The sequence below is a fragment of the Chanodichthys erythropterus genome, chromosome 10 (assembly GCF_024489055.1).
Source record: "Chanodichthys erythropterus isolate Z2021 chromosome 10, ASM2448905v1, whole genome shotgun sequence".
Lineage (NCBI taxonomy): Eukaryota > Metazoa > Chordata > Actinopteri > Cypriniformes > Xenocyprididae > Chanodichthys > Chanodichthys erythropterus.
The window spans coordinates 12,422,893-12,449,279 of record NC_090230.1 but is presented as its reverse complement, the minus strand read 5'-3'; the positions used below and the strand labels follow the sequence as shown (position 1 = coordinate 12,449,279).

General features: G+C 37.2%; 3 protein-coding genes across 14 annotated transcripts in view; 1 reads left to right on the top strand and 2 right to left on the bottom strand.

The window, feature by feature from the left end:
* Positions 1-11,368, top strand: part of patj (PATJ crumbs cell polarity complex component) — a 128,723-nt gene extending 117,355 nt beyond the window's left edge. For 11 of the 12 annotated variants that reach the window (XM_067396064.1, XM_067396060.1, XM_067396063.1 and 8 more), the window contains 8 exons: positions 599-685; positions 984-1,107; positions 2,289-2,326; positions 2,417-2,539; positions 2,725-2,829; positions 7,479-7,582; positions 7,694-7,817; positions 9,060-11,368. In XM_067396064.1, the coding sequence (XP_067252165.1) occupies positions 599-685; positions 984-1,107; positions 2,289-2,326; positions 2,417-2,539; positions 2,725-2,829; positions 7,479-7,582; positions 7,694-7,817; positions 9,060-9,206 (852 nt within the window). In that variant the 3' untranslated portion in view covers positions 9,207-11,368. The remainder of the gene's footprint in view (positions 1-598; positions 686-983; positions 1,108-2,288; positions 2,327-2,416; positions 2,540-2,724; positions 2,830-7,478; positions 7,583-7,693; positions 7,818-9,059) is intronic. The other variant, XM_067396067.1, reaches the window with a different exon arrangement.
* Positions 11,369-11,613: 245 nt separating this feature from the next.
* pdzk1ip1 (PDZK1 interacting protein 1) lies at positions 11,614-13,821 on the bottom strand. The gene is made up of 4 exons (XM_067398636.1): positions 13,392-13,821; positions 13,136-13,250; positions 12,433-12,510; positions 11,614-12,151 (listed from the first exon to the last, which is right to left on the bottom strand). The coding sequence occupies exons 1-4, from the start codon at positions 13,453-13,455 to the stop codon at positions 12,079-12,081; spliced, it is 330 nt and encodes a 109-aa protein (XP_067254737.1). The 5' UTR covers positions 13,456-13,821; the 3' UTR covers positions 11,614-12,078.
* Positions 13,822-18,384: 4,563 nt separating this feature from the next.
* tal1 (T-cell acute lymphocytic leukemia 1) lies at positions 18,385-25,880 on the bottom strand. The gene is given in 6 exon segments (XM_067398635.1): positions 18,385-20,905; positions 20,908-21,273; positions 22,500-22,591; positions 23,592-23,625; positions 23,628-23,650; positions 23,652-25,880. Coding segments are annotated over 6 exon segments (1,191 nt in total). The 5' UTR covers positions 24,056-25,880; the 3' UTR covers positions 18,385-20,633.
* Positions 25,881-26,387: the final 507 nt, after the last annotated feature.

Genomic DNA, 26,387 nt, shown 5'->3' with positions numbered 1-26,387 from the left:
ATGAACAAATGATTTTAGCAAATGGCTGCATTATAACAAAGAGTGAAAAATGTAAGGGGGTCTGAATACTTTCCGTACCCACTGTGTGTGTGTGTGTGTGTGTGTGTATATATATATATATATATATATATATATATATATATATATATATATATATATATATATATATATATATAATAATATGAGAGAGAGAGAGAGAGAGATATGTGTATATGTATGTATGTATGTATACGTGTGTGTATTACTCGAGAAGTCACATTTGAGAGTATGAAAATGCCTCAACAATAATGTTGTTTTGAAAAGGACAAAAAGAGGCTCAATTATTGTGGCATTTGGTGTAATTGTGGGAAATATTGGCTTGAATGAGGATGCATTGAGCCTGTGTTGTTTGGCTGTGCCCTTTCTGTGGAGTTCAGCTCGATTGGGTTGGCTTGAGTCAAGCTCTCTGGATGAGATGTCGTGTTGTGGCATCAGGTCTTTGCATGTATGTGAAGGTTCTCGAAAGTATGTGAAAGTGTGTTTGAGAGGATATGAGCAAGAAGACGGCCCACAATGCCAAACTTGTGTGTGCGTCAACGTGTGTGCTGTGATCCTGCAGTGCGCCAGGGGCAAGGTGCTGTTGGAACTGGGCCGACTGAAGGCTGCCTCCTGGATCTCTTCCAGACGCACCTCCCAGGGAAGTCAGGTGTGTAGCCCGCATCCGACACCTTGTTGGGCTTCCCTGCCACGTCTTAAAAACCAGCATGCAAAACTCTAACCCAGTCAATAGTGCATGTTAGCGGACCGGCGAACCAGCAGTGTATGGCTGTGGGCATCTGTTTGTGTTATTCATCCATATTGCCTGAAAAAGCAAAGGGAGTCTGTGTCAGCAAGTCAGCATGCACTCACATGACACTAACCAAGACGTATGCATGTGTGATGACATGAGTATGTTCTGTATTTGTATATGGAATAGCACCTTCAGCCAACTCTTTCTCCTTTAGATGAGCCACGTGAGCGTCAACAGCAGCACCCCAACCCCCACGCTCCCTGCTGTGGCCCCGCTCCCTTCTCAAAGCCTCAACAACAACAGCCGAAATTTCACAGAGCCCAACAATAAAAGCACAGGTACTTCTTGCACCACAGTAGCACTGAAAGTGCCAGGAAACAGCCATAAAAATGCTATAAATCAGCCCTAAAACAACACATTTCTTATCTGTCGACAGCTAGCAGTGTTGCTTAGAAAGTGTCGCTATAATCAATTAAGAGTTTGCTGTTGATTTTTCTTCTGTTATTTGAATAGAAATGGTTTATTCTTAGACTTATTTAAAGTTGCTTTCAAATGTACCATTGTTCAGTGAATTTCCAGTCATGTCATTAGACATCCATGTGTTTGGGAATTTTGCGTGAGGGCGGAAGATTTCACCATGCAATAGAAAGCTGCTTGGTTTGAAAGTGACTTTGTTTGTGAGCTGTGCTTCATATATCACTACACTATTGACAATAAAAGATGTAAAAATAAAAATGGCCCTTTTTGCTCCAAAATGTTCGCACCATCACAATTCATCATTTAGATTAACCAGTTTTATTGCCATCTAGTGGTAGCTCATGGTTTGCTTGTTGCAGGGTTCAAACTAGTGATCTGGGAATATTTTACAAAGGCTAATATAATGCAGATAAATACTTAACACTTTTATCAGTTGATGTAACTGGTACAAAACTGCAAAGTAGGCATATTTGATGCTGATGAACACAAAATGGCTGAAAATACTGGTAATCTGGCCGATGTATTGGTATGCACGCCAAATATTTTCAGTTATGTTTCTAATTTTGAATCATTGTAGATTCAGGTTCAGGTACCAAAATAATCACATGTATTTGTAGAGATATAGTTTGCGGTGTAGACCGCACATTTTGACCAATTTCTGGCAACAACAGTACCCTTTGTATAGAAACATACTTTATAAAAAAACGCAAATCAGGCACAAATGTTTGGCCGATGCATTGCAAACCTGTGGTCCCATTGCACATACTGTACTTTTTTGGGGGGTTACTGTAGCAGTGACTAACTGACATACATCAGCCAAGTAGATTTAGCTATTGTCAGACCCAAAATGGATGGATATTGGCAATTTATCTGGATACTTTGTGTCTCTGTTTCCAACCTGACCACTGTTGTGTTCCTCAGTAAAATTCTTAGAAACTCATAATAGTTGAATTTCTAATTAACGAAACATTTTTATGTAAACATTTCAAACTCTTGAAGAGTTGTTATCCAAAAGTTAGTTTCTGACATTTTATCCCTCCAGGAACAGAGCCAGGCATTCGGACAGTGGAGATCACACGGGTAAGATTGTTTGCCTCCGAATGCCTCTGTATATAGTACTCAGGAGTTTCATCTTTCAACAGTGACTTTCTCACTTTCTCGCTTTCTCAGGGTCCCACCGATGCTTTGGGTGTCAGTATAGCCGGCGGTAAGGGCAGTCCGCTGGGCGACATCCCCATCTTCATCGCCATGATCCAGGCCAATGGCGTGGCAGCCAAGACACATCGCCTCAAAGTACATCAACCTTGCTTTTCCCGTTCCTTTCTGTTGCTTACTTTTCACTTTTGTCATGTGTGACTCAGGCTGAGAGTTATTAAGCATTACTCAGTGGTTTGGGTGTGAAGGGCACTGCTGGGGATTGGGTTTGTATCCATGTGAATGGATTTTAAGCAATTTTTCCTTTAATGTACCTCTCTTAGGTAGGCGACAGGATTGTGAGCATCAATTCTCAGTCTCTGGATGGCTTGACTCACGGAGATGTTGTAAATATACTGAAGAATGCTTACGGCACCATCGTCCTCCAGGTACACATTCAACTCAAAAATACTGTTTGTTCATTAAATATGCCAACTTTCAGATGTTTACTTGCAGTGGCGTAGTTCATGATGTAGACCATGGCGAACAAAGCGACCAATTTCAGTACTTTTGGACCAAAAACAGGCACGTGCATTCTTGCGTTACTGTTGCGTTAACTTACATTAAATAATTTTGTATTTGAACTTCCGTTTTTGCAGTAGCTCTGGATATTTCTATGGCATCACAGTCGAACAGTAATTAGCTGGTGAAGTGTATTTAATTATTGTAGAGTTAACAAAAGTTATCATTAAGCATTGTAATATTTGAAGTCAATGCCATAAGTGGTTCATTCAAAAATCTGTAAGATCTTACCTTCATGCTGTGAAAATACAAACGGAAGACAGAACACAACGAGAGCAGCGCTGAAAAGGGGCGGGGTGTTATAAATTCTGGCACATTTCACAACAGACCGATTTGTGAAACCTAGCTTGATTTGCTAGACGTGTTTGCATTTACATTCTCACTCTGACTCTTCTTCTGCTAAAGAGTTTATGATAAACTAGTTCAATGAAGTGCCAAGGCTGCCACAATTCAAATTAGCCACAGCATTCTCGCTCGCTGACTAGCTAATGAGGGAACTCACATCAGGTAATGTGATTTGAAGACAGTGTACTTGTTAACAGGATCACGGCAGACAGTCCGTGGGTTGAAGCCGAGCTTTAAAGAAGCCGCTGGCACTGAACAGACCCTCCGACCCGTCTGGTGTGGTGCATGATATACCCCACATTTATTTCAAATGTTTTAGGAGTTGTTTGGTGGGTTTCTTCTTAATCCCCAGAAATTTCCCGTAACCCACTACTAGTTTGATAATAGCGCCTTAAGTTTGTATGTGGAGTTCATATAAAAATTGTTGGTATTGTTAGTGGATATCAGATACCAAACTTGCTTATCTAAGAATCCCATGGTATTACCATGGTACTTTTTTGTAAGTGGTGTATTGTAGCATTTTTGCATGTAGGTGTGGTCTCAATGATGTGTGTATACACGCTTGTATTGTGTGTTGTTATTGCTATGCAGAGCCGCTCTGTGTATATGTTCTGTACGGTTATCAGTGTGTGTTAGCAGAGTCGGTGTATCGAAGGACAGTGTGCTGTGTATATGTGTGAGTGTGTGTTTGTTTGGACTCATGGTTGTGTGTGTGTGTGTGTGTGTGTGTGAGTGGTTGGTGCTGTGTCACTGGGCTGTTATCAGCCGTGTGCAGCTGTGCGGCGGTTGCACGCGGGTTGCCAGATAATCCCAGTTCTTTATGCAAATGTGCCGTTATCTGCGCGGTTCCAGGAGGAATGCACAGGGCTTTTAAACAGGGGAGCCCAGCCTGCAAAGCCCTGATTACAGCAGCTCAGAGAGCAATTATTGTTTAGCTCTCTCTCTCTCTTGCTCGCTCACTCATTCATTCTCTCTTCACTCGTTTGAGAGAGAATACTCTATCTCTCTCTCTCTCTCTCTCTCTCTCTCTCTCTCTCTCTCTGGCTGCTATATGTTTAATTGGACATATGTAATGCCCTGTGCTATTACTTATGTCTCAGAAATCAGACAATTTGATATTGTTTTTTTTTTTTTTTTTGCATTTTTAGCCCCTGGAAAGTCATTCTGGTTGTGATCATGTGCTTTCTATGAGAAGTTTAGTGTTGCACCCTACTGAAGTATTTATCTTTCACAAACTCTCCCACATTGTCTCTGGTTTTCTCTCTTTTTTTAAATTATTTATTTTTTGTTGCAAACAAACTTCACTATTGGCGGCCATTTACACAACACCATTTTCAACTAAAAATGTGAAGCTTTTTATGTGTTTTGGCCGTTCATTTACATGACAATGGCGTTTTGGGGGCGTGAAAATGCAAACTTTTGAAAACAGGTTTCAGAGTTTTTGAAAATGATATTGTTATTGTCTCCGTGTGACATCATGAGCATGCATATTTTGTGTTTAGTCTAAAGGTGCGAAGTGTATCGTTACAAAGTGACATCGCCAACTACTAGCCGGCCGTGAATAATACAGCAGTTTTGATCGTTTTTATGGATCCGTGTGAATGGGGATCATTTTGACAACGTTGTCGTCTGTACACAAAAAACGCGAAGGAAAAACTTTTCCGTTTTTAGTACATCGTTGTTGTGTGAACATACCATTATTATTGCTCCTTTTTAGGGTTTTGTTAAAATTCCTTTTTTACTGCAAAGCAATATGCTATAAAACACTCTGAACCCATTTAGAAACCAGGATCACTGTGATTTTGCCAAGTAAGACATCTTTGTTGATCCTGGAACAACATTCCAATCAACCAATCAGATTTGAGGGACAACCCTTGCAAACAGGGTTAGGTGCTTCTACGTCAATGTTATTCACCTATCTTTCCCCTTGGATTTTAGGGATAAGTTATGGGTAGAATTAGGTTTAGGGGTAGGAATAGGGTTAAGACTAAATTTTCAGACTTGAATGTTGATCCAGGAACATGTCTTATTTGGCAAAATCACAGTGACCAGAAACCAGCAGCATAGCGACACACTTGAACTGCATAGCAGCTCCTAAGTATCAACACAACAAAACATGCTAAAAACTACTCCAAACCCCCTGCCATAGCAACACTTTAGCAGTGGCATATCAGTGTTGAAATTCCTCAGAAAACCCAGCAACTGCATAGCAATGTGTTCAAAACCATTCAAACCTCCTAGGAACCACATTGCAACTTAGCTGCAGTATTGAAAAGTGTTAACTACTCAGAGCACCCTAGCAACACCTTAGCAGCACCATATAGTAGTGTAGTAAATACTACTTAGAACACTCACAGGAAAATGCATTACATTGCAGTGCCATGGCATCCACTTAGAACACCCTAGCAACAGCATAGCAACACCTTAGCAGTGTCATAACAACATGCTAAAACTCCTCAGAAAACCCTAGCAACTGCTTAGCAACACCCTGGCAAACACCCAGACTGACATCTACCAACTTCATAGCAGCAATCTGGGTATTACATTTTTAACTTACTTAAAAAAAAAAAAAAAAAAAAAAAAAAAGTAATTTATAGGCTATTTACTCTGACATCCTATCAACGTGGCAGAAAGTTTTGTTTGGACAATAACTACTTTATTTTCAAGCACTTTTTTTTTCTTGCTTGTTTTTCTGTTTTCATCAATCTTTCCTCTTTTCTCACTCTTTTCTCCTCCTTTCTTTCCTTTTTCTTTCTTTCTTTCTTTGTTTCCTTTTTCTTTCTTTTTATTTCTGTCTTTGCCATTCACTCTTTCTTTTTCTTTCTTTCTTTCTTTCTTTTTATTTCTTTACCTTTCACTCTTCTTTCTTTCTTTCTTTCTTTCTTTCTTTCTTTCTTTCTTTGTCTTTGCCTTTCTTTCTTTCTTTCTTTCTTTCTTTCTTTCTGTTTCCTTTTTCTTTCTTTCTCTTTCTTTCTCTTTCTGTCTTTGCCATTCATTCTTTTTTCTTTCTGTATTTCTTTTTCTTAACTTCTTTCTTTCTCACTTTCTCTTTCTTTTTCTTTCTGTCTTTGCCTTTCTTTTTCTTTTACCTTTCACTCTTTTTCTTTCTGTCTTTCTTTCTTTAACTTCTTTCTTTCTTTTTTCTTTCTCTTTGTCTTTGCCTTTCTTTCTTTCTTTCTTTCTTTCTTTCTTTCTTTCTTTCTGTTTCCTTTTTCTTTCTTTCTCTTTCTTTCTCTGTCTGTCTTTGCCTTTCATTGTTTTTTTCTTTCTGTATTTTTCTTTCTTAACTTCTTTCTCACTTTCTCTTTCTTTCTTTCTTTCTTTCTTTCTTTCTTTCTTTCTTTCTTTCTTTCTGTTTCCTTTTTCTTTCTGTCTTTGTCTTTCTTTCTTTCTTTCTTCCTTTTTCTTTCTTTCTCTTTCTTTCTTTGCCTTTCATTATTTTTTTCTTTCTGTATTTCTTTCTTTCTTAACTTCTTTCTTTCTCACTTTCTCTTTCTTTCTCCTTCTTTTTCTTTCTCTTTCTTTCTTTCTTTCTTTCTTTCTTTCTCTTTCTGTCTTTGCCTTTCACTCTTTCTTTTTCTTTCTGTATTTCTTTCTCTTTCTTTCTTAACTTTTTTCTTTCTCACTTTCTCTTTCTTTTTCTTTTAGTCTTTGCTGTTCGCTTTCTCTTTCTTTCTGTCTTTGTCTCAGTAGGTGTAGGTGTGATAGCGACTGTGATGACTTGGGAGTGTCTCACTGCTGTTGTTGTCTCATTCATTAATTAGCTTTTGTTTATTGTTGTGTATTTTACTTTTAATTGCTTTGCCGTTAATTAAATATGCAAATTAATATACCACTGCCCTCATAGCCAGCCCAGAGTTTAATGGAAGAGGAAAATGTAAATGAAATGTGACAGGAAAAAAGGCATTTTTGATTCTGACAGAGGTTTGATGAGCGCCCGAGCGATCATTCGCCCACAGTCGCCAAGAAGAACATTAAAGGAGTGTTAGGATGCATTTCAGTGCCAAACACACACAACATAGAGAACCTTTTTCTGTTATCTACAGGCAGACAGTCATTTCTAAAAACAAACACACAAGTCTGAATGGAAGAAAACACCTCCAGTAGGCTTCAAGACAGTAAGTCATTAATTTAATTTGAATGTTTGACGGTGTCCATCTGTGATTGACAGGTGGTGGCTGACACCAACATCAGTGCCATAGCCAGTCAGGTGGAGAGTCTGTCCAGTAGCTCCACCCCCAGCGCCAACCCAGAGGTCCGGCCGGTGGAACCAGAGTGAGTGACATCACCGTCCATTAGTCACATGGCATTGACTTTAAACATTCTGCTACAGTAGTCTCAGTGGATTGCATATGATTTTGTTCTGTGTTTGTGTGATATTAACAGGACGCCCAAGCCAAAGACCATCACTCTGGAGAAGGGCTCAGAGGGGCTGGGCTTCAGTATCGTTGGCGGCTTTGGGAGTCCACATGGAGATCTTCCCATCTATGTTAAAACAGTCTTCAGCAAGGTAATTCCTCTAGGATCAGGTCCTGTCTTCATTTCCAGATGAAATGAAACTGAAAGCACTTTTTAATATAACTCCCATCTGTGTTTGTCTGAAAGAAGAAAGTCATATACAGCTAGGATGGCTTGAGGGCGAGCAAGTCATGGGATAATTTTCATTTTTGGGTGAACTAACCCTTTAAGTTTATTTTACATTTTAAAGGACTATCTTCACTTGAATTTGCTGAATAGGACATTTAAACATTTGTGCTTTTTTATTATTATTATTTTTTATTAATTAAGCTAAAATAAAACAAAATATAAATATGAGATGATAAAAGTTTTTTAAATGATTCCTTGTCAGCTAACTGAAATAAGTTTGTTGAAGTACTAAAATTAAACAGTTTTAATAAATTACAATTAAATAGAAATTAACGAATAAAAATGACAATAACACACAACAAAATTTCTAAAACTTAAACTACAATTAAAATGAAAACTAAAAATATAAAAATAAAGGCTAATTTAAAATATTAATAAATAATATAACAGTATATAAATAATACTAAAAGAACACTGGTATGTAGTATCTGTTTAAGCAATATAAATGAAGTAATTTTGATTTTTTTATATATATATAACAGGCTGTTAAAATAAAAACATTTGCAGACACTTGCATATTTTTCTTAAATATGTTCTGAACCCTGCATATAATATCTGTGCAATATGAAAAGGTGAGCATTGTGCTGACCATACTGCTATGTTTGTGCTGTGGCCACCAGGGAGCAGCACAGAGCTCTGTTTCACACAAACATATCCAGAGATAAGACCCTTCATATTCTCCTAGAAACAATGAATGTTTTGTGATACTATTTGATGATGACTCAACCTTTCTGGAGGTCTGTTAATGCCCTGCGTGGGTCCTTGGAAATATAAAACATTGCATATCAAATAAATATGTATTATATATATATATATATATATATATATATATATATATATATATATATATATATATATATATATATATATATGTAATAATAGTAATACTTAATGTTATAAATATGTGTTATATATTTTATATTTATATATGTATATGCAATAATAATAATACTTAATGTTATATATAAATATAATTTCAATATTATTTTTTTAATATTTTGGTACATTTAATGATCTGTTAAGCATCATCGAAAGTAATAATTGTCAATTTTGGTCATTTAATTCTGTAAATTAATAAATAATCCTGTCCTCCTCCTACCTGCAGGGGGCAGCGGCGGTGGACGGTCGTCTGAAGCGCGGCGACCAGCTGCTATCGGTTAACGGAGAGAGTCTGGAGGGCGTCACACACGAGCAGGCAGTGGCCATACTGAAGAAGCAGCGGGGAAGCGTCACGCTCTCTGTGCTCTCCTAACAAACACTAAGGACTACATCTACTGAAAACACACACATTCCATTCACACATCTTAAAGAGACTCTTTGCATCTTTACTTCCTGATATGGAGACTGTTTGCACTCGATCGTTTAAACTGCACCTGTTACTGTTTGTGCACCTGGTATAGAAATCAATTAGAAAAATACTCATAAAGGGAAATTATTGTATCGTCTTTGTCTTAGTCATGGACCTGTAGCCTCTCCACTGGCGAATGCGAGCGATGAATTATGGGGCGATATTACGATGATTATTTTGATGAAATGAGTGCTGGTAACTCAAGACCAGGAGGAAAAATTGCTGTAGTAGACACACACTAACACACACACTTTATCATTTCAGTGCACATACGACAACTTCTAATGTGGTCGTCCTGATTTTGTTTTGTATAGTTAAAACGCATACATACTCGACAAACCCAAATTATTTTTAAGAAATTAGATGGATTTTTCCAATAAATGTAGAGTGTAGATGAATTCCTGGACAAGCGTTAATAAGGGACGATAGATGTGCCTTGAAACAGGCAGATCAGACTGTGCTGGGATGTTTTGTTTAGCTAGTATTAGATATTAGGATCATTTCAATCAAATCTTTACATTGCAGGGTAGTTTTGTGAATATTTCAAAATTAGTTCCAAACTCGTATGACTGACTTCTGTGCAGCTTAAAATGAGATATTTTTCAGAATGTTCACGCTGCTCTTTGCCATACAATGAAAGTGGATGGGGACTGGAAGTTTTGAGCTTCAGAAATGACAAAAATAACCATAAAAGTATCACAAGAGTTGTTCATTTGACTTGTACGTCACATTTCAGCTCTTCAGAAGTTGTTCGCTAGCTTTGTGTGAGGAATAGACTGAAATTGTAATTTAGTTTTTCAATTTAAAGCTCTTCACACAAAGCTAATATTGTAAGTTGTTTTTCACTTGCAATCTTCCCTTAAAAATTAAAATTTCAAACAGTTCTTCACACAAAGCTATTATATGGCTTCAACCGTCTTAAAATTTTAGTCCTTTTTGGAGTGCGACTGTCCCAGTCCCCATTCACTTTCGTTGTATGGAAAAAAGCAGCGTTAGCATTCTTCAAAATATATCCTTTTTGGCTCCACAGAAGAAAGTAAGCCATATGGGTTTGGAATGACATAAATAATGAGCATTTTAATTTTTGAGAGAACTAGTCCACTGTATTATGTTGCTATTGTGTATCAAGATGACACAAATCCTTATGAATAACATAGTTTTTTATTACATTTTTGTAATTCCATTTGTAATTCAATTGCACATGTTTGTCATTTCATTGTAAATATGTAATTTATTTCCTTTTTAGGGTTTTTTGCATCGCTTTTGTCTTCATGAAGATGTCTTGCATATCCTAGTTTGACACCGTGTGTGTCTGTGTGTCACAATATGAGGATATCCTGTGTCAGTCTGTCCTAGAGGAAGTGTAGCAGGCTCTTGAGAGACTATCAGGCCTCTCCAGGTTGTAGACAGCTTATGGAAGCCTCGTCCAGACCGTCTCCTCCACTAGGATTTCGTAAGCACATCCTCATACTATGCCTCTTGAGTTCTCGTGCCATGTGGACAGTGTGTTCTGAACTGTCCAGCGCTATGTCCCTTTAAAAAGATTGCCTGTCTTCCCCTTTATCCTTCAAGAAAATGCAACACCCCAGTCTGCTACCTTCCGCTTGATCTTACATTTGGGCTGTGAACCACAAAAACTGGCTTGAATCATATCGATTCTGCAACTGACTCAGCGGTCGAGATTAACGCTGTAGTAACACCTTTATATCGGCCTTTTTTCTGTCAGTGTAATGTTTTTAAAGTCCAAAGAAACCCTTTAGTTAACTTCATACATTAGATACAGATCTAAGCCTGAAATAAAACTGATTTATTAACATTTACAAAATGATCAAGTGGTTATTATGGTCTGTGACTTTATTTTGGATAAGTATAGTAAAGTGTCAGAAAATAAAATTATTCTAATTTTAAGTGTCTTTTGGCTTCTAAATTCTCTGTGGTCAACATAGAGAGTGAAATCTATGCCTGTTTTAAATATTTGACTGTACAATTATATTATTTTAGGTTTTATTTGAAATTTTAATGCACAAAATAACTTCACACCAGCCATTTCTGCATTAGTTGACACTACTATTAAAATGTTTGGGGTCAGTAAGATTTTTTTCTTTAAAAGAAATTGATCAAAAGTGACCGTAAGACGTATAATATTAGAAAAGATTTCTATTTCAAATAAATGTTGTTCTCTTTTCTTCAAAAAGTGTGTCATGGTTTCCACAAAACATTTTCCGTTTTAAACATTATTATGTTTCTTGAGCAGCAAATCATCATATTACAATGATTTCTGAAGGATCATGTGACACTGACGACAGGAGTAATGATGCTGAAAATTCAGCTTTAATCACAGGAATAAATTACATTTTAAAGTATATTAAAATACAAAGCAGATATTTTAAATTGTAATATTTCACAATATTACTATTTTTACTGTATTTTTGATCAAATAAATGCATCTTTGGTGAGCAGAAGAGACTTCTTTTAAAAACATTAAAATTCCTACCCGCCCAACACTTTAGTGATAAGAGTATATTGATTTTTAATATTATAAAAAATAAATTTGCACAAAAAAGATCTGTAAGATACAGAATGTCTTAAATTGTTAAAAATTGTTACATCAACAAATGCCCTTTAGAATTAACTACAGTTAAAAATTTACAAAAATCACTGCTAAACTCTCTTACAAGTAAGAGCTGTGTCAGCTATTAAAATGATAACTTATTACAACAGAGCATATGGTTAACATGTCCTGCTGACTCTTCAAACTCTTGACATTTCCTTCAAATTACATTGCGGTCACTTTTTCATCAGTTTGGTGAATGATCGCGTTCTCATATGCATTAGGGCCATCGCTGCTCCTGAAAAACAAGTGTCAATTCCAGTGTTTAACAGCAAGTCCTACATTTTAAAGGTGATATTCACTCATTTTCCGTTAATTGTAATCATTAGATTAAACACAAAACATCAAATGAGGCGTTTCTTCAGGTTGAACATGATTTCAGGCCATAAACAGTTCTCATGAGCATTATCAGTATATGATAATTATAGTTTATCTTTTTATCCAGGGATGTGTGTGACTATTTATAGTATTGAATCACTCTGAGCTTTATAACGACTGTATTTGTTGAGGTATTATTACCTGACTGCGTCAAGACTGGTTTCACGGGTAGATCCATTAGTCATGGCGTATTCAGTTGGTAAGACTGCTTCTGATTTGCTTGAGTTAAAAGGAAAAATGGATTAAAATGTGGTGTTTACACATTTGGGGAAACTAGTTGTTAAAAATAAAATTACAAGTGAACTATATAGATAAGTAAACATGTTTATGAATTACTCTTAATGAGAAAAATTAAGGAATAAAGGCTTTTATGGTTATGAAGAACCTTTAACAACCATAGAAACATTTCCGTTTCACAAAAGGTTCTTTACAGTGGAAAAGGGTTCTTTAGATCATTAAAATGTTCTTCACATATGGTTCTTTTAAAAACTGTTCGCTGAAAGGTTCTTTGAGGAACCCAAAATGGTTCTTCTATTGTATCGCTACAACCCCCCTTTTTGGAATCTCTATTTTTAACACTACAAGCAATATTCCATGAAAATTCAAAATCAAAAATGAAAATTCTGCCAATATGTACTGTCACTACTGACTGACTTCTGCGAAACATTGTAATTGTATTTTAAACACTTTAACTGTATTTTAATTGTACAACAGCTTTCGTTCAAAATAGGTACAGTATCTTATTTTTCGACATGAGTGTGAATAAATGATTGTCCCTATACCCTTATTATTAAAAATGCTGCTGGTTTCAGTGCGGTGTTGAAATATAAACGCAACGGGTTACCTTGGAGTTCCACACCAGGCTTTGTTTACAAGGAAGAGGATGAAGACGAGAAAGAGGAACACACCAACGGCAATGATTCCCGTAAGCCAGTTAGGCAGAGCTTGCTCTGCTTTCTCTAAAAGAAACACGTGATAAAACTACGTTAAAATACCTCAAACTTTTGAAAATGAGCGCTGGATCTCACTTTTATATCCTTGGTGATGCTTTTTTCTAACTCTCTAGATTTCCCTCCAAAAAAGATATGTGAAGGCTTTACCTTGAGCTGCAACTAGTCCCAGTGTGAGCAGAAGCCAGTGAAGCACAGTGACTGGTTTTCCCATGTTTGTTCCTCTTTAGATGAGCAAAAAATATGTTGAAATGTGAAATGCTGAAATAAGGACCTGTATCCCTGCTTTTCTCTAACCAGGAAACAGTTATCTGTACTTCAGTGGAAGAAAATGATAACACCCAGTGGTCTATACAAGTCGAGTCAATCATTTACCCAACAGAGATGTGACCGGTGCGTGGAACAGATCTGATTACATCTTATTAAACTCTTGTCCCATTCATATCGATATCAACTGCATAATAAATACTGCTTTTTTGTTCTTAAGATGACGGTAGAGTTGTTAATCCAGTGGAGGAAGTCCTATCCCACCGTGCAGATTTAAGAAATGAAGACGCTCCATAAGCCGTTAATGTGAGTCTTTAGATTTCCGCGATTACGGAATTTGTCTGGTTAGCATTCCATGGTTTTCAATTAGTAACAGATCATTGAAGGGCTGTTTGAAACATTAAAGCCACCTCCACTGCCACTTTGCTCCTGTGGAAGTTACAGTTTAGCTAGAGTAAAACAAGCAAAGCTTTGAAATTGACGCAGATCCATGTTTTGACCACTACATTTCGGGTGTTCATTAATTTTTAAATAATTGAACAGTCCGGAGTCAAATATTCCACATTTATCCTACCATACTTATTGAGAAGGTGTTTTATCGTTATCAGCCCTGAGAAGCGTGAATGGAGGATGGCGCTAGCAACGCCAAGGTCATCGGTTTGATTCTCGGAAATTGCTTGAACTGATAAACCGTATAACGAAGGCAATACTATTTTTATTGGCATCAATGGTTACATGAAGAACCTTTTAATATAAATGGAACCTTTCCATTCCACAAAAGGAGTGGAAAACGATTACTCGATTAATATTTAGATTTTTAAGAAAACACACTAAGAAAAAATGGTTTTCACTGAAAAGGTCTTTGAGGAACCAAAATATTTCTTCTGTGGCATCGATGCGAAAATCCAGTTTTGGAGATTCTTGGTGACACACTACAAATTTTACACTTTTTTTTCTGTCTTTCTTTTTTTTCCCTCAGTGTTCAATGCACTGTGAGTCATTTTAGATAAAAGCATCTGCCAAATGCATTCCAGAGCTACTTCTCAAAGCCAGGTGCACATTATAAATGTTTGACTGTATGATGTGCTCACAGAGTGATCCTTGCAAAGCAAATGCACATTGTGTAAAATCAATAGTTTGTACCATTCATATCATAGCCAATACTTTGGTCCAAACCATCCCAGTAGGGGTACGTTTACATGACAACGATATACTAAAACCTGGAAAGGTTTTTTTTCTTTGCATTTTTGCGTACTGACATCACCACTGTCAAAATGATCCCGTTCACACAAATCCCCAAAAAATGACTAAAAACGCTGTATTATTCATGCCAGGCCAGTGGTAGGCAGTGTCACTTTGTAAACAAACACTTTGCAGCTATACACTAATAGAGTGCCCCAGGGATGACGCGTTTTTGTAGGCCAACCCGGAAGTTAGTGGTTCCCTCGACTGAAAGCCTATTCATTTTTCCCATAGACTTTTGGAAAATCGCAGAAAATAAGCTCTGTGTTTAACAAAAGGTTATGACACTTACACGTTTTTTCTATCAAGATAATCTTTACAAGTTAACACAACATTTATAGATTTTGAAGCCTAAATAAAGTCGTCAGATATAAAAGGCTAACAGTAGGCTATAAACGGACTACAAAACACCATGGTCGCGGATCAACGTCACCACCACCAAGCTTCCTCAAACTTTATTTAGAAAACAACTCTATTTAAAAACATGCTCACTGATTATGATCTGCGCTGTGTATGAATACTTATCCACTTTTTCATGAGAAATGCTGTCCAAATGTCCCGTTTTTAATGATGACGTCTAAAGTCTCCGCCAAAGGAAGTAACTTAGTCCCTTTTAGCAATTTGTTAGCAACCGCCGATTTTAAGACACAGTAAAAGTTAAAAAAATCACAAATGGGTTATAACTGGTGTGTTTTATGTCATAGATCAAAACGTGAAAGTATTTAGAGGCTTTGTTAACCACAGACCTTATTTCAGGCGAATTAAGCAAAAACCCATTCAAAAAACCCATAGACTTTACAGCATTGGAACTGGAAGTCCTAAAATGCTAACTCACTTCCGGGTTTTGCCTACAAAAACGCGTCATCCCTGGGGCACTCTATAGTCTCAGCCTCAGACAGTCATGCCAACGGACTGTTGGCTGAACGTCTGATACTCTTTGTGCATATGGCACACTTATCTGGAAACACTTCAGGAGTTTCGAAGTTGTCATCTGGTTGGTTGAATTCAACAGGATGTCCAGGAGACCAGTGTGTTGCGTGCTTTAACGGTCTGCCTGGAAACAAATGCCGTGATGCTAAGCCCCTTCCTGGACAAGCGTTTACCAGGATCAACTAAACACTGGATTTTCAAAGTATGTGAAGTTCGCAGCTCCATTGTTGCAGCTTGCACCACATACTTGAATTAATAATTTATTAGAAGCACGCCGGTCTGTTATTGCAGGGACATCGACATTTTCATGCCCCAAACATTACGGGGAACAAAGCGAACTGTGATTGGTTGCATTACATGTCAGTCAAACATCTTCTTGGGCAGTCCTTGGCCAATGACGAACCGATAGAGACCAGACCTTCTGCCGTCAGTTTGAAGGTCTAGTTACGCAAGACTAATAGACTAAACACATTATACACATGCGCATGACGTCAGTTTTTGCAAATTCGTGTTTTTGTAGTTTACACAGAGATGATAACGGTAGCCTATCATTTTCAAAAACTTGCACTTTGAAACACTTTTTCAAAAGTTTGCATTTTTAGGCCCCCACATGCTGTTGTTGTGTAAATGAACGGCCAAAATGCAAAAAAATTCTTACATTTTTAGTTGAAAATGCTAATCAAGGTTTTCAGGATTACTGGAAACTTCTAGGCAGGTGTTTTGAAGCTAAACTCTGCAGGTGAGTGGCCCTGCAGGAGCAGAGTTTGACACTTGTGATCGACACGACTGTGACGCCATATTTCTGACACTGCCAGAAGTTTGTTGAAGGTTTATCGCAAAGGCAATTAATTGGCTGTCGGTGAACAAGTCACACTAAGCCATCAAAGACAGCCAATTTTAGTCTTATAACAAGAAAAATCTCAAAAAATTTGTCTCAAGTGGCCTCTTGAACGATGCAAACAGCAACTACACAAGCAGCATTTTTCACGGAAAAGATCTGTCAGCACGACAAAAAAAAAAAAAGTATTTTGCTTAAAAATTACAATTGCTTGAGCATTGCAAACTTATATACAACTTTAATGCAGCTGCCAAACCTGGAACTGCAAAAATAGATAGAGCATTAAATATTTCACGCAGACAAGATATTGTTGTGTTTAACACCTCGCTTGACTAACCAACAACAAGTTGATGAATGACTAGTTTGTTTGAACTTGAGGGCATTGCTGACCGTCTTCGTCCTCTCTTATTAAACCACAATAGATGAGTGTACATGTGAGAGCGCTCTTGAGGTGAAGAGTGACACAGCAAATGATTAACAGACCAAAACAGAGAAAAAGAGGCGGAGTTGGATGAAGACCACAATCCGCCCCCCTGGACTCAAGGGACACATGAGCGTTTCGCAGCCCAGAGGAAATTAGCACTGCTTTAAATGCGCTCTGCCCACTCATTAACACCTCGTATAAAATACCGGCCCGCTCCCCAAGGGAGCCACTTCTACTGATGGTGTGGTAGATAGCCATGAGAGACCTCAGTGGAGACTCTTTCCACTGGCCTGTCCTGCCTCTGAGAACCAGACCTTTGGGAGGTTCACTGGGACGTCCTTGTCCCAGAAGGAGGAGCGTCTTAATTGAATACTCTCTCCCCTTGTCTAGTTATCTCAGTGTAATGGTGGTCTTTATCAGTCAGTAAGCATGTTCTTTTGTTGTGATTGCGCTCCTTTGAGATCCATCCAGTTTGAAGCTCTGTAGCCTTCAGTTTGGGGCCACTGGTGGGAAAAAGGCGGATACCGCAACTACACCGCAGTTAATTAAAAAGGGAAAAGATGGTGTCAAAAATCCCTGATTGAATCCGTACCACCAGCACAGTGTTTCAATAGTGAGAGCATTGGCATTTGAGATGAATCAGGGGACTTGATAGAATTAGAGTGTTTTGATGGTGTGTTTAATCTCTGGTGGGATCCACACAGGCCTGTGTATCATGTGGCTTTAGTATTCATGGAAAGCGGACACCATTGAATATCTTACTAATCTTCAATGGACAAATAAAACTCTAATTGAGCAGCACAGAACTTGATATTGAGCCCACAATTTAACTGTTCAAAGTGAGATTTCCCCAATGAGATCAATGAAACATATTTGTGTGAATAATTACGTCTAATAATTTTGATTCAGACCTGTAATGTAACACGTCTAACTAAAATGTCAATTTTGTCATCATTTACTCAGCTTTATTTTGTTCAAAACCTGTGTGACTTTATTTATTCTGTGAAACAAAAGTTATTTTCTGGATTGTGGCTGCGCTCTTCCATACAATGATAATTATATAAACATTAATCTCCCAAAATGACCAAAAAACAAACAAACAAAAAAAAAACCACCATAAATAAATACTTTATTTATTTATTTATTTATTTAGTTAGTTAGTTAGTTAGTTTAGTTATTTATTTAGTTATTTATTTATCAATGTTTATTTATTTATTCACTGTAAATAAATAAATTGGTTAAATAAATATTACATTTATAAATATTTTATACTACAGTAATACTATAATATTATTATGAATACATTTTATTTATGGAGATTTTCACCAGATATATTATTTTAAAATGTATTATTATACAATATTATACATTTTAATATGAATTGATATTAATATTAATATTGATTTATTGATTGTGATTTTTGGTGAAAAGTATTTGTCAAATCACCGTAAATAAATATTATGGTGATTTTTTTTTTAATTATTATTATTTATTTATTTGTTTGTTTGTGTTTTTGTTTATCAAATATAATATTTAAAATATTATATTATATTATATTATATTATATTATATTATATTATATAAATAATATAATATATCTGTCTATCAAGCACCATAAATAAGTAAAATCTTTAATTTTATTTTTAGAGCCCAATGTATACATACATTTGGACCAACAGTTTGGAACAAATGATAACCAAATTTCTTTACGTTAATAGATAAGCTATTCATGATAAATACTGTAAAAGTCATGAAATACTAAAAATTAATATTTTTCTCTCTCAGAGCCAATGTGTATTTGTTTGCACACTACCCCCTCTTGATATAAAATGGAGTTACAGTCATTTAATGACACAAAAGCTCTATTTCTTTTGTCTGAAATGTCTCTCGTGTCCTTTAGCTGATAGGATGGAAAGCAATTGACAAGGTCATGCACGTATGTGGGTGTGGATCAGTGATTGGTCTGGGAACTGCCCTTGGATCAGTTTTTCACAGTCACTATAGGGCCCCTTGGGGCTAGTAGACCGACCAATCACTTTTTCATTGGCTTTGATTCTTATCAACCTTTCAGACTCATATTCCCAGGGTTCAGACACCCATAGACACCCTGCTATGACCCTGACTGTCCTTACACCCTCAAAAGCTCAAAATAAGATAGGCTTTTCTGTGTTTCTGACATATTAAGCGCCTGCAGTATGTCTTAGACAGAATCTAAATCTTATTGAAGGTATTTCATGTTATCACATCCCACTGTACTCATTTTTCATGTCAGGGATTTAACATTTTGTTCCTTACATAAAAATACATTGTATTTTTTATTTAAGTCCCAGATAGCCTGAGTGATTTGACAGTATTTTCATGTATCCAAGTCCCTTCAATGCAAGATTTTTTTTTCTGTTTAATCCCTGTCTGCTGTGTTTTTGACACTTCGTAAAACGCTCCACTGGATATTTTTTTCCCTTCTCTACCTTTACAGTTGTCATGGCAACAGAAATGGCTATTATATTTCAGACATTTATATGAACGTAACGTCCAATGGCCAAGCACTGCTTTTGCGTACTCGTAATATCTGACACAATACGTTGTCTTTTGAATGCAGCATTTCTTTATAACAATAGCACACGTTTTCTGGTTTGTGTTTTTTATTTTTGTGGGTTTTTATATAAAATTTGTGAGATATAACATTGCATATATTCATAGATAGATTTTCACCTTACAACAAAGGTCTTTCTACTAAATATCACATTAAAATAACCATTTTTTGTTTGTTTGCTCATTTAATACCCAATAAAAGATTTAAAGGTACCAAGACTGGTTACTCAATCCTCTGCTAAAAAGCAGATCAAGTTCATACAAGTTAAATAAAGTGACAGAACGTTACTCAATGAATGCGTCATTGCGAGATGGTAGGGTTGGAGGGGTGTTTGAGCCAAAGAAACGAATAAATGATGGGGAGATGGAGATGTGAATTAATGGTGTACCATGATCACAATGCAAAAGAACAGTCTAAAGGAACAAGGGTCATCATTACAGACACACGACATTATCCCGGTTTATGTACACATTCTTGTACCTCCTCCACCATTTTTCTCGAATGATTGTGTTTCGAAACATAATACCGAAAAACCATTTACAAAATGGTGATACTTTTTCCCCCAAATAGCATTGTTGCTATTGCCAGTGACGCTAATTATACTTAAAGGTCATATTCCATTGAAATTCCCAGTATGTACACATTTGTCTCAAAGATGCTGCACAAAGCCTAAGCCGGGTCATCATTACATCATTTACTCACCGCTCTAAACCTTTATACCTTCAGCAGAAACAGAAAAGAAGATATTTTGAAGAATGTATTTATCCATACAATGATAGTCAATGGGGTCCCATTGACTTTCAATGAATGGCCATTGTATGGTTCTTCGAATATTCTTCTTTTGGGTTTCACTGAAAATAGAAATTCAGGTTTGGAATGACATGAGGGTGAGTAAATGATGCCAGAATTGTCATTTTTGGGTGAACTATTCCTTTTCTTGGACTTGACTTCTCCAAACGCTCATTTTTGTTGTAAAAGTCCAGCTGTTTTCAATGAACTCCTTACCAACGGTGTACCTGATGAGGTGTGGGTACCATTCAAACTTCTGTTTTCTTATCGTTTTCAGGTGGCGATCCTGTCTAAACAACCAAGTGTGGACTAAAAATCTACCTGACATTTTCCCCCGTACCAGCGTTTCACCACGGAGGGCACCTTAGCATCGAAGCGCGAAGAGAAGAGCTTAACAGAAAGTCTTACGTAAGAATATGCTTGCACACGACATACGCTAGTTGAGGTCCATGAAGCACTGCGCCCTCTCAAATCTGGGGCTCCAGAAAAGTCCGTTGACGCCAACTCAGTCATCGCTGGGTGTTTCCGTCCAACGGGAGGCTGGAATGATGCAGTCCCCTCGCCGAAGACCTGGACTCCACCGACGAGTCCTGGTCCTCGGTAAAGCTCTCCGGGCTGGCGTCCCCGTCCAGCAGGCTCCCGCAGCTGGAGTTTGGGCTCAGCATCTCCTGGAGGAGGTCGTCCCGAACTAGGGTCGCATCTCGGGCATCTCGGTTGGCCCGGGCGGGGGCATCACCGCCCACCATGTCGTCCTGGTCGTTGAGGAGCTTGGCCAGGAAGTTGATGTACTTCATGGCCAGGCGGAGGATCTCGTTCTTGCTGAGTTTCTTGTCGGGAGGGTGGGTGGGGATGAGCTTGCGCAGCTCTGCGAAGGCACCGTTCACGTTCTGCTGCCGCCAGCGCTCGCGGCTGTTCGTGAAAATCCGTCGCACAATTTTGGGCTGCGAGCCTGCGAAAGCGAAGAAAGGATAGTTAGGTTAAATTCCTTCACATCCATTTGGGGTGTCAAAATTCGCATTTTTTACTTTAGAGGGTGAGTTCTTGTTCATAACAAATCAGCAGCGTTTAACGACACGGTTGAGTGCTTTAACAGTGGTTTCCTTGTGAACACACCTAAGGTGTTCACTCACTTCTCACTGATAGATTAGCTCTTTATCTCCCCCTATTTAGCCAAGAATTAATTAACCTTTCTATTATCTATGGCATTTTACATTCAATTATCCAGGGCCATTTCTCATCCTAGACAGCTCTGTTGGAACAGGGCTATCAATGCTTCACTTTTTCTGATGCACCAGTGACTTCATATAATTACACTTATTTAAATGGATTCCCAACCTCTTGAGTTAAGGAATAATTTAAAGCATTTTTCACAGTTTTTGTCTTAAAGCGGCAGCAAAGGCAGCGTTACATTTGCTGCTCTTCTATATCATCTAAGAACATATTGTGTCATGCATACGGTGTTTTCGACTCATTAGAGTCCCACATCTCAGTCTCAGCACTCGCAGCCAAACACATTGACTCATATTTGCATTTTTATAGGCAACTCGCAGCTATCTCTTGTGTGCACAGATTTTTTTTTTTTTAGGGGGGTTGGTTCCTGTTGACAACTGTAATCACTTTTTTCTCTCTTACATGCTTGATTTCTGTTTTAAATCTTCTTTGTTTCACAACAATATTTTGTTCTCAGTTTATTTTAAGAGGAAATGCATTTTCATGCAATCCAGTATGATTTTCAGTGATGCAAAGATGTTGGTGACATTATGGAAATGGTCATTTTAGCTAATTAATATTTATTTTACATCATTTTAATTTGGATGTGCAACTAAAGTGACATTCCTTGTGTCTAAAGTGCAATGAAAATTTGGGATTGTTAATTCGCAGATAATTTGTTAGAAAATGAATTCAAATTATGAACGTTAATTGTACAGATAATAAGTAGCCTATATAAAGACAATCAGAAGATATTTTGTTGTAATTGATCATTTTCATTTTGTGTTCTCTCTTCTGTTTTTGCAAAAATGACTAAATATTTTCTTTTACTAAATGCTGCATTATGTCATTTAAAGTGTTGAAAATGAGACTGAGATGATGGACGGAAATTAGAAATGAGAGAAAAGAGAAAAGCACAGCCAAAGAGTGGCTTACCATACTTAGAAAGATCTAAAATGCTCCTACCATCGCTGATTTCAACCTCATAAGGTGCAGGTCTGCGTTTCACTCGACTGCTGGGATACATCCCATACTGATCCGCTTCTCCAGCAAAACCACTGAGGACAAACCCATACACAATTCAGTACATGTGATTTAAGCAATTGAAAAATGGCTCTAAAATGCAGTTTATTCATATTTATATACTTTAAATGTCATTAAACAGAATAGAATAGAATAGAATAGAATAGAATAGAATAGAATAGAATAGAATAGAATGAGAAGATAAAGGAAAGCACTCAAATATTTAAATTGTAGAATAGAATAGAAAAAGCTTGAAAAGAATCTATAAAAAATACATTTCAAGGCATTATTCTCTTTAACATGTTCCATTGCTGATGGAGAAAACGAAGTACTTTTTAATATATAGAATAGAAGAGAATGAGAAGATAAAAGAAAGCACTCAAATGTTTAAATTGTAGAATAGAATAGAAAAAGCTTGAAAAAATCTATATCTATAAAAAATACATTTCAATGCATTATTTGTCTTTAACATGTTCCATTGCTGATGGAGAAAACGAAGTACTTTTGAATAAAATAGAATAGAATAGAACAGAACAGAATAGAATAGAATAGAAATGTAAAAGAATAAGTATATAATACATTATATCTAACATTACATTGTATTATCAAATAAGGAGAAAACTATCTCTGATAAACGAAATACCAAGAAAAAGACGAATCTATCTTTTTATTATATTTTATTTATATAGGCCCTGATTCTTTATTTTATACGTTATGTATGTTTCGGGGTCATTCAATATACATTTACCGGTAATAGGTTCAATAAATCATTGCAAGTTAACTTTATGTTCTGATGGCATTATAGTATAGGCTACCGATCATTTCAGGCATCATAAAATAAATCATATTTACAGGTTGTTTTAAACAGGCTATTGCAAGAAAATGTCAAAACGAGAAATTAAGGAAGATCTTTCCAAAAAAAAGAAAAAAAAATCATGCACAAAAAGTCTCAATTTTTTTTTTTTTTTTTCCCATATTTTACTTTATATATTCGTTTCATATCCTACATTACGTGATGCGTAAAAGTCTTGTTACCTGTTAATAGTGGCGAGCGGTTGCGTCATGTTGCTGTAGAGCATCGCTCGTGCCGGGAGAGGGAAAGCGGGCGGACTCAACTGCACCATTCGAGTGTCGCTCAGCGGGTCTCTGGGAGGCAGTGGCAGTGGAATCGGTGGTCTGCACAGCTCGGTGGTCTGCACCTTATGGCTGATATCTGCCTTGAGCTCTCTGCCTTTTATATCCGCGCTCCCTCCTCTCCTGGACAGCTCGATCACCGCCACTTCCTTTTTTAGCTCGGTGGCGTGGTGAGCCGTTTCCTTGGCAACGCCATTAAGGACGCGGCGCTCCTCGGGGAGGTGATGCTCTCCTGTCTCTGCCGTCGTGCCTTCCTGTTTCCCGCATGCGTCCCCCTCCTCGGGCGCGGTGTCGCGCGGGGGAGATCCGCAGCCCTCCGTGCTCGGGCTGAGCGGAAATTGCTCGGATTTCAGTTTTTCCATCATCGTTAAGTCCAGATCCCCCAAAAATCCAACAGTTTTCCAAAAGCTTAAATATATGTGTATAGTGGTATCCAAAGGAAATTGTAATTCCCAACCAATCCAGCGCCTGTTTAGCTTCTCATCGGAGGTCACCTGTGAAAGCACACACCTTTATACACATTGATTGAGCGGAATTGAACGCCGCGCATCCTTTCTCTCCTCGTTGCGCGCGTGACTGGAAACACTGACAGTACAGTAATGCAGCTCAATGACAGCACGTGTCATGTGTGTCTCACAGAACTGCTGCCATGCAAAGGCCTGTGCGATCAATTCTGGACGGTTTTGCTGGGAAGAATATGAGGATAGACAAGCAAGCTTGCCTAAGTGCACAAACTAAAATATTTGATCTGATTTCATAGAGTTTTGATCAAATATCCTTTAATATCTTTTCTCTTTTTTTCTTTCTACTTGACCTTGGCCTGTAGCTATCATCATTCTGCTCATGGTATCTGGAGATAAGCGTGTCATACCGGTGTCTTAGTTGGAAAAGAGCTTATCTTCTGCAAACATTGTTCTACATTTATTTAACAGAAAATAATCTGCATAATTATTACAGGACGTATTCAATAACACCTTCCCAGATTAGCATATTTAATCATATCCTTAAATTGCCAACTTTAATATTATTGTCATTATTTTAACATTACTCATTAGCCACTATAATTCATCTAGCCTATATTAACATAATTTCATATATATAAATATAGGCCTATGGAATCATATTAGCGTATTTATTGGTGGTGATAGTTATGCGTTGTTTATTTATGCGCCTTTTCGTTTTTTATTGAACCTAAAACCAACATTTTACGTTAGGAATTGCGTCTATTTTGAACCTTTTGTTATTATTATTGCATGTTTTTAATGTTATAAATAGCTGTTTTAAAATTTAACGTTTTATAGTTGACTGTTTGTTTATAATGTCAGTTCCTCGCTGTTGCAAACATTTTTTGCACGTTAATAATAGTTTGTAATGTTTTCTTTCTCATCTGTGACTCTTAATAATGTTTTGCTTATTTTGTGTGTAAATATATAGACTACAAGATTGCTACGTCGTTCCCAATTTACACACACTAGCTACGTCTCTCTGTTTACTCCGTGTATAGCTATTTAATAATGTATCTTCTTGTATTTATAATGTATTCAAGTGCTCAGAGTGTTTTAACAAAACAAGCTTATTACAGCATTAATAAATAACAATATCTGACGAAAAGACACATTCTGTGTACGGTCTCAAATCCTATAATAATTCGACACGTGATTGGCAACAAACTTTAAAAACAAGTAATCCATATTTACCGTATTTATTAATAGATAAACCGACCAAAATGCCAGCTTTAGTTTAATAAATGGAATATCAATGAGATTAGTTCATTTATTTGTGGAGTTATGGTGGCTATTATTTTAAGCACTAAACGGAAAAGAGGAAAACAGCAGCCGTGAGGAAAATCGAATCGAAATTAATCGAATTTCTTAACTTTAGATTAAAAGATCATGTCCAAAAAGCCTTTTATTTATAAAATAGATGCCAAATCGATATCTGCATTCTGCAGGCTCAAGGGCCTATTTGCTCCAAGACCGAATACAGCCAAATAAAAATTCTATAAATCATACCTGACTTTATATTAATCATCTGGCGTCGATAGAAAGCCTAATTATGACCTGCATTAGTATCAAAGGAGCGCAGAAACACCAATATTCGCCTCTTACCGTCGTCGGGCGGTGGATGTTAGTGTGTGCATGGAGCCATTTTGTGGAGGGTCATCCATGTCTGAGGTTTTAGATGCACTGAAGTGCTGTGTGGAACTGGAAGTGAGGTCTATATAATTCCACATCACGTCCAGCGCGCGCCTCTCAGTATGGGGAGCGGAACACGGGCGCAATGTGGCCAGGCGAGATAAGAGCGCAGTGGCGGCCACTGCGCGGTCGATAAGCCCCTAAACCCATTATTTATGAAATGATTCATTATTATTTTGCTTTTTATCGAGGGCAAATGCGAAGAGAAAAATATAGACTTATATTGTGAATGGATATGCATAAAAAATAACTCAGCAGATTGAGGGGGAAAAAAACGAATGCGTAATATTGTTGAACTGCTTCAGGGCTCAATCAGAAATTAATTATGCGGCCAAAAGTAACACATTTTCAGTGATATCGGCTGGGGATGTGGGGTTGAAAAGTACCATTAGCGGCTGTTTGTTTTACACATTTCAGCGTTTTCGGGCGTTCAGATTAAACTGGAAACCATGTAAATATCCTCCCTCACTGAGTAAAACATGTTGGACAGGTTATAAAGGTG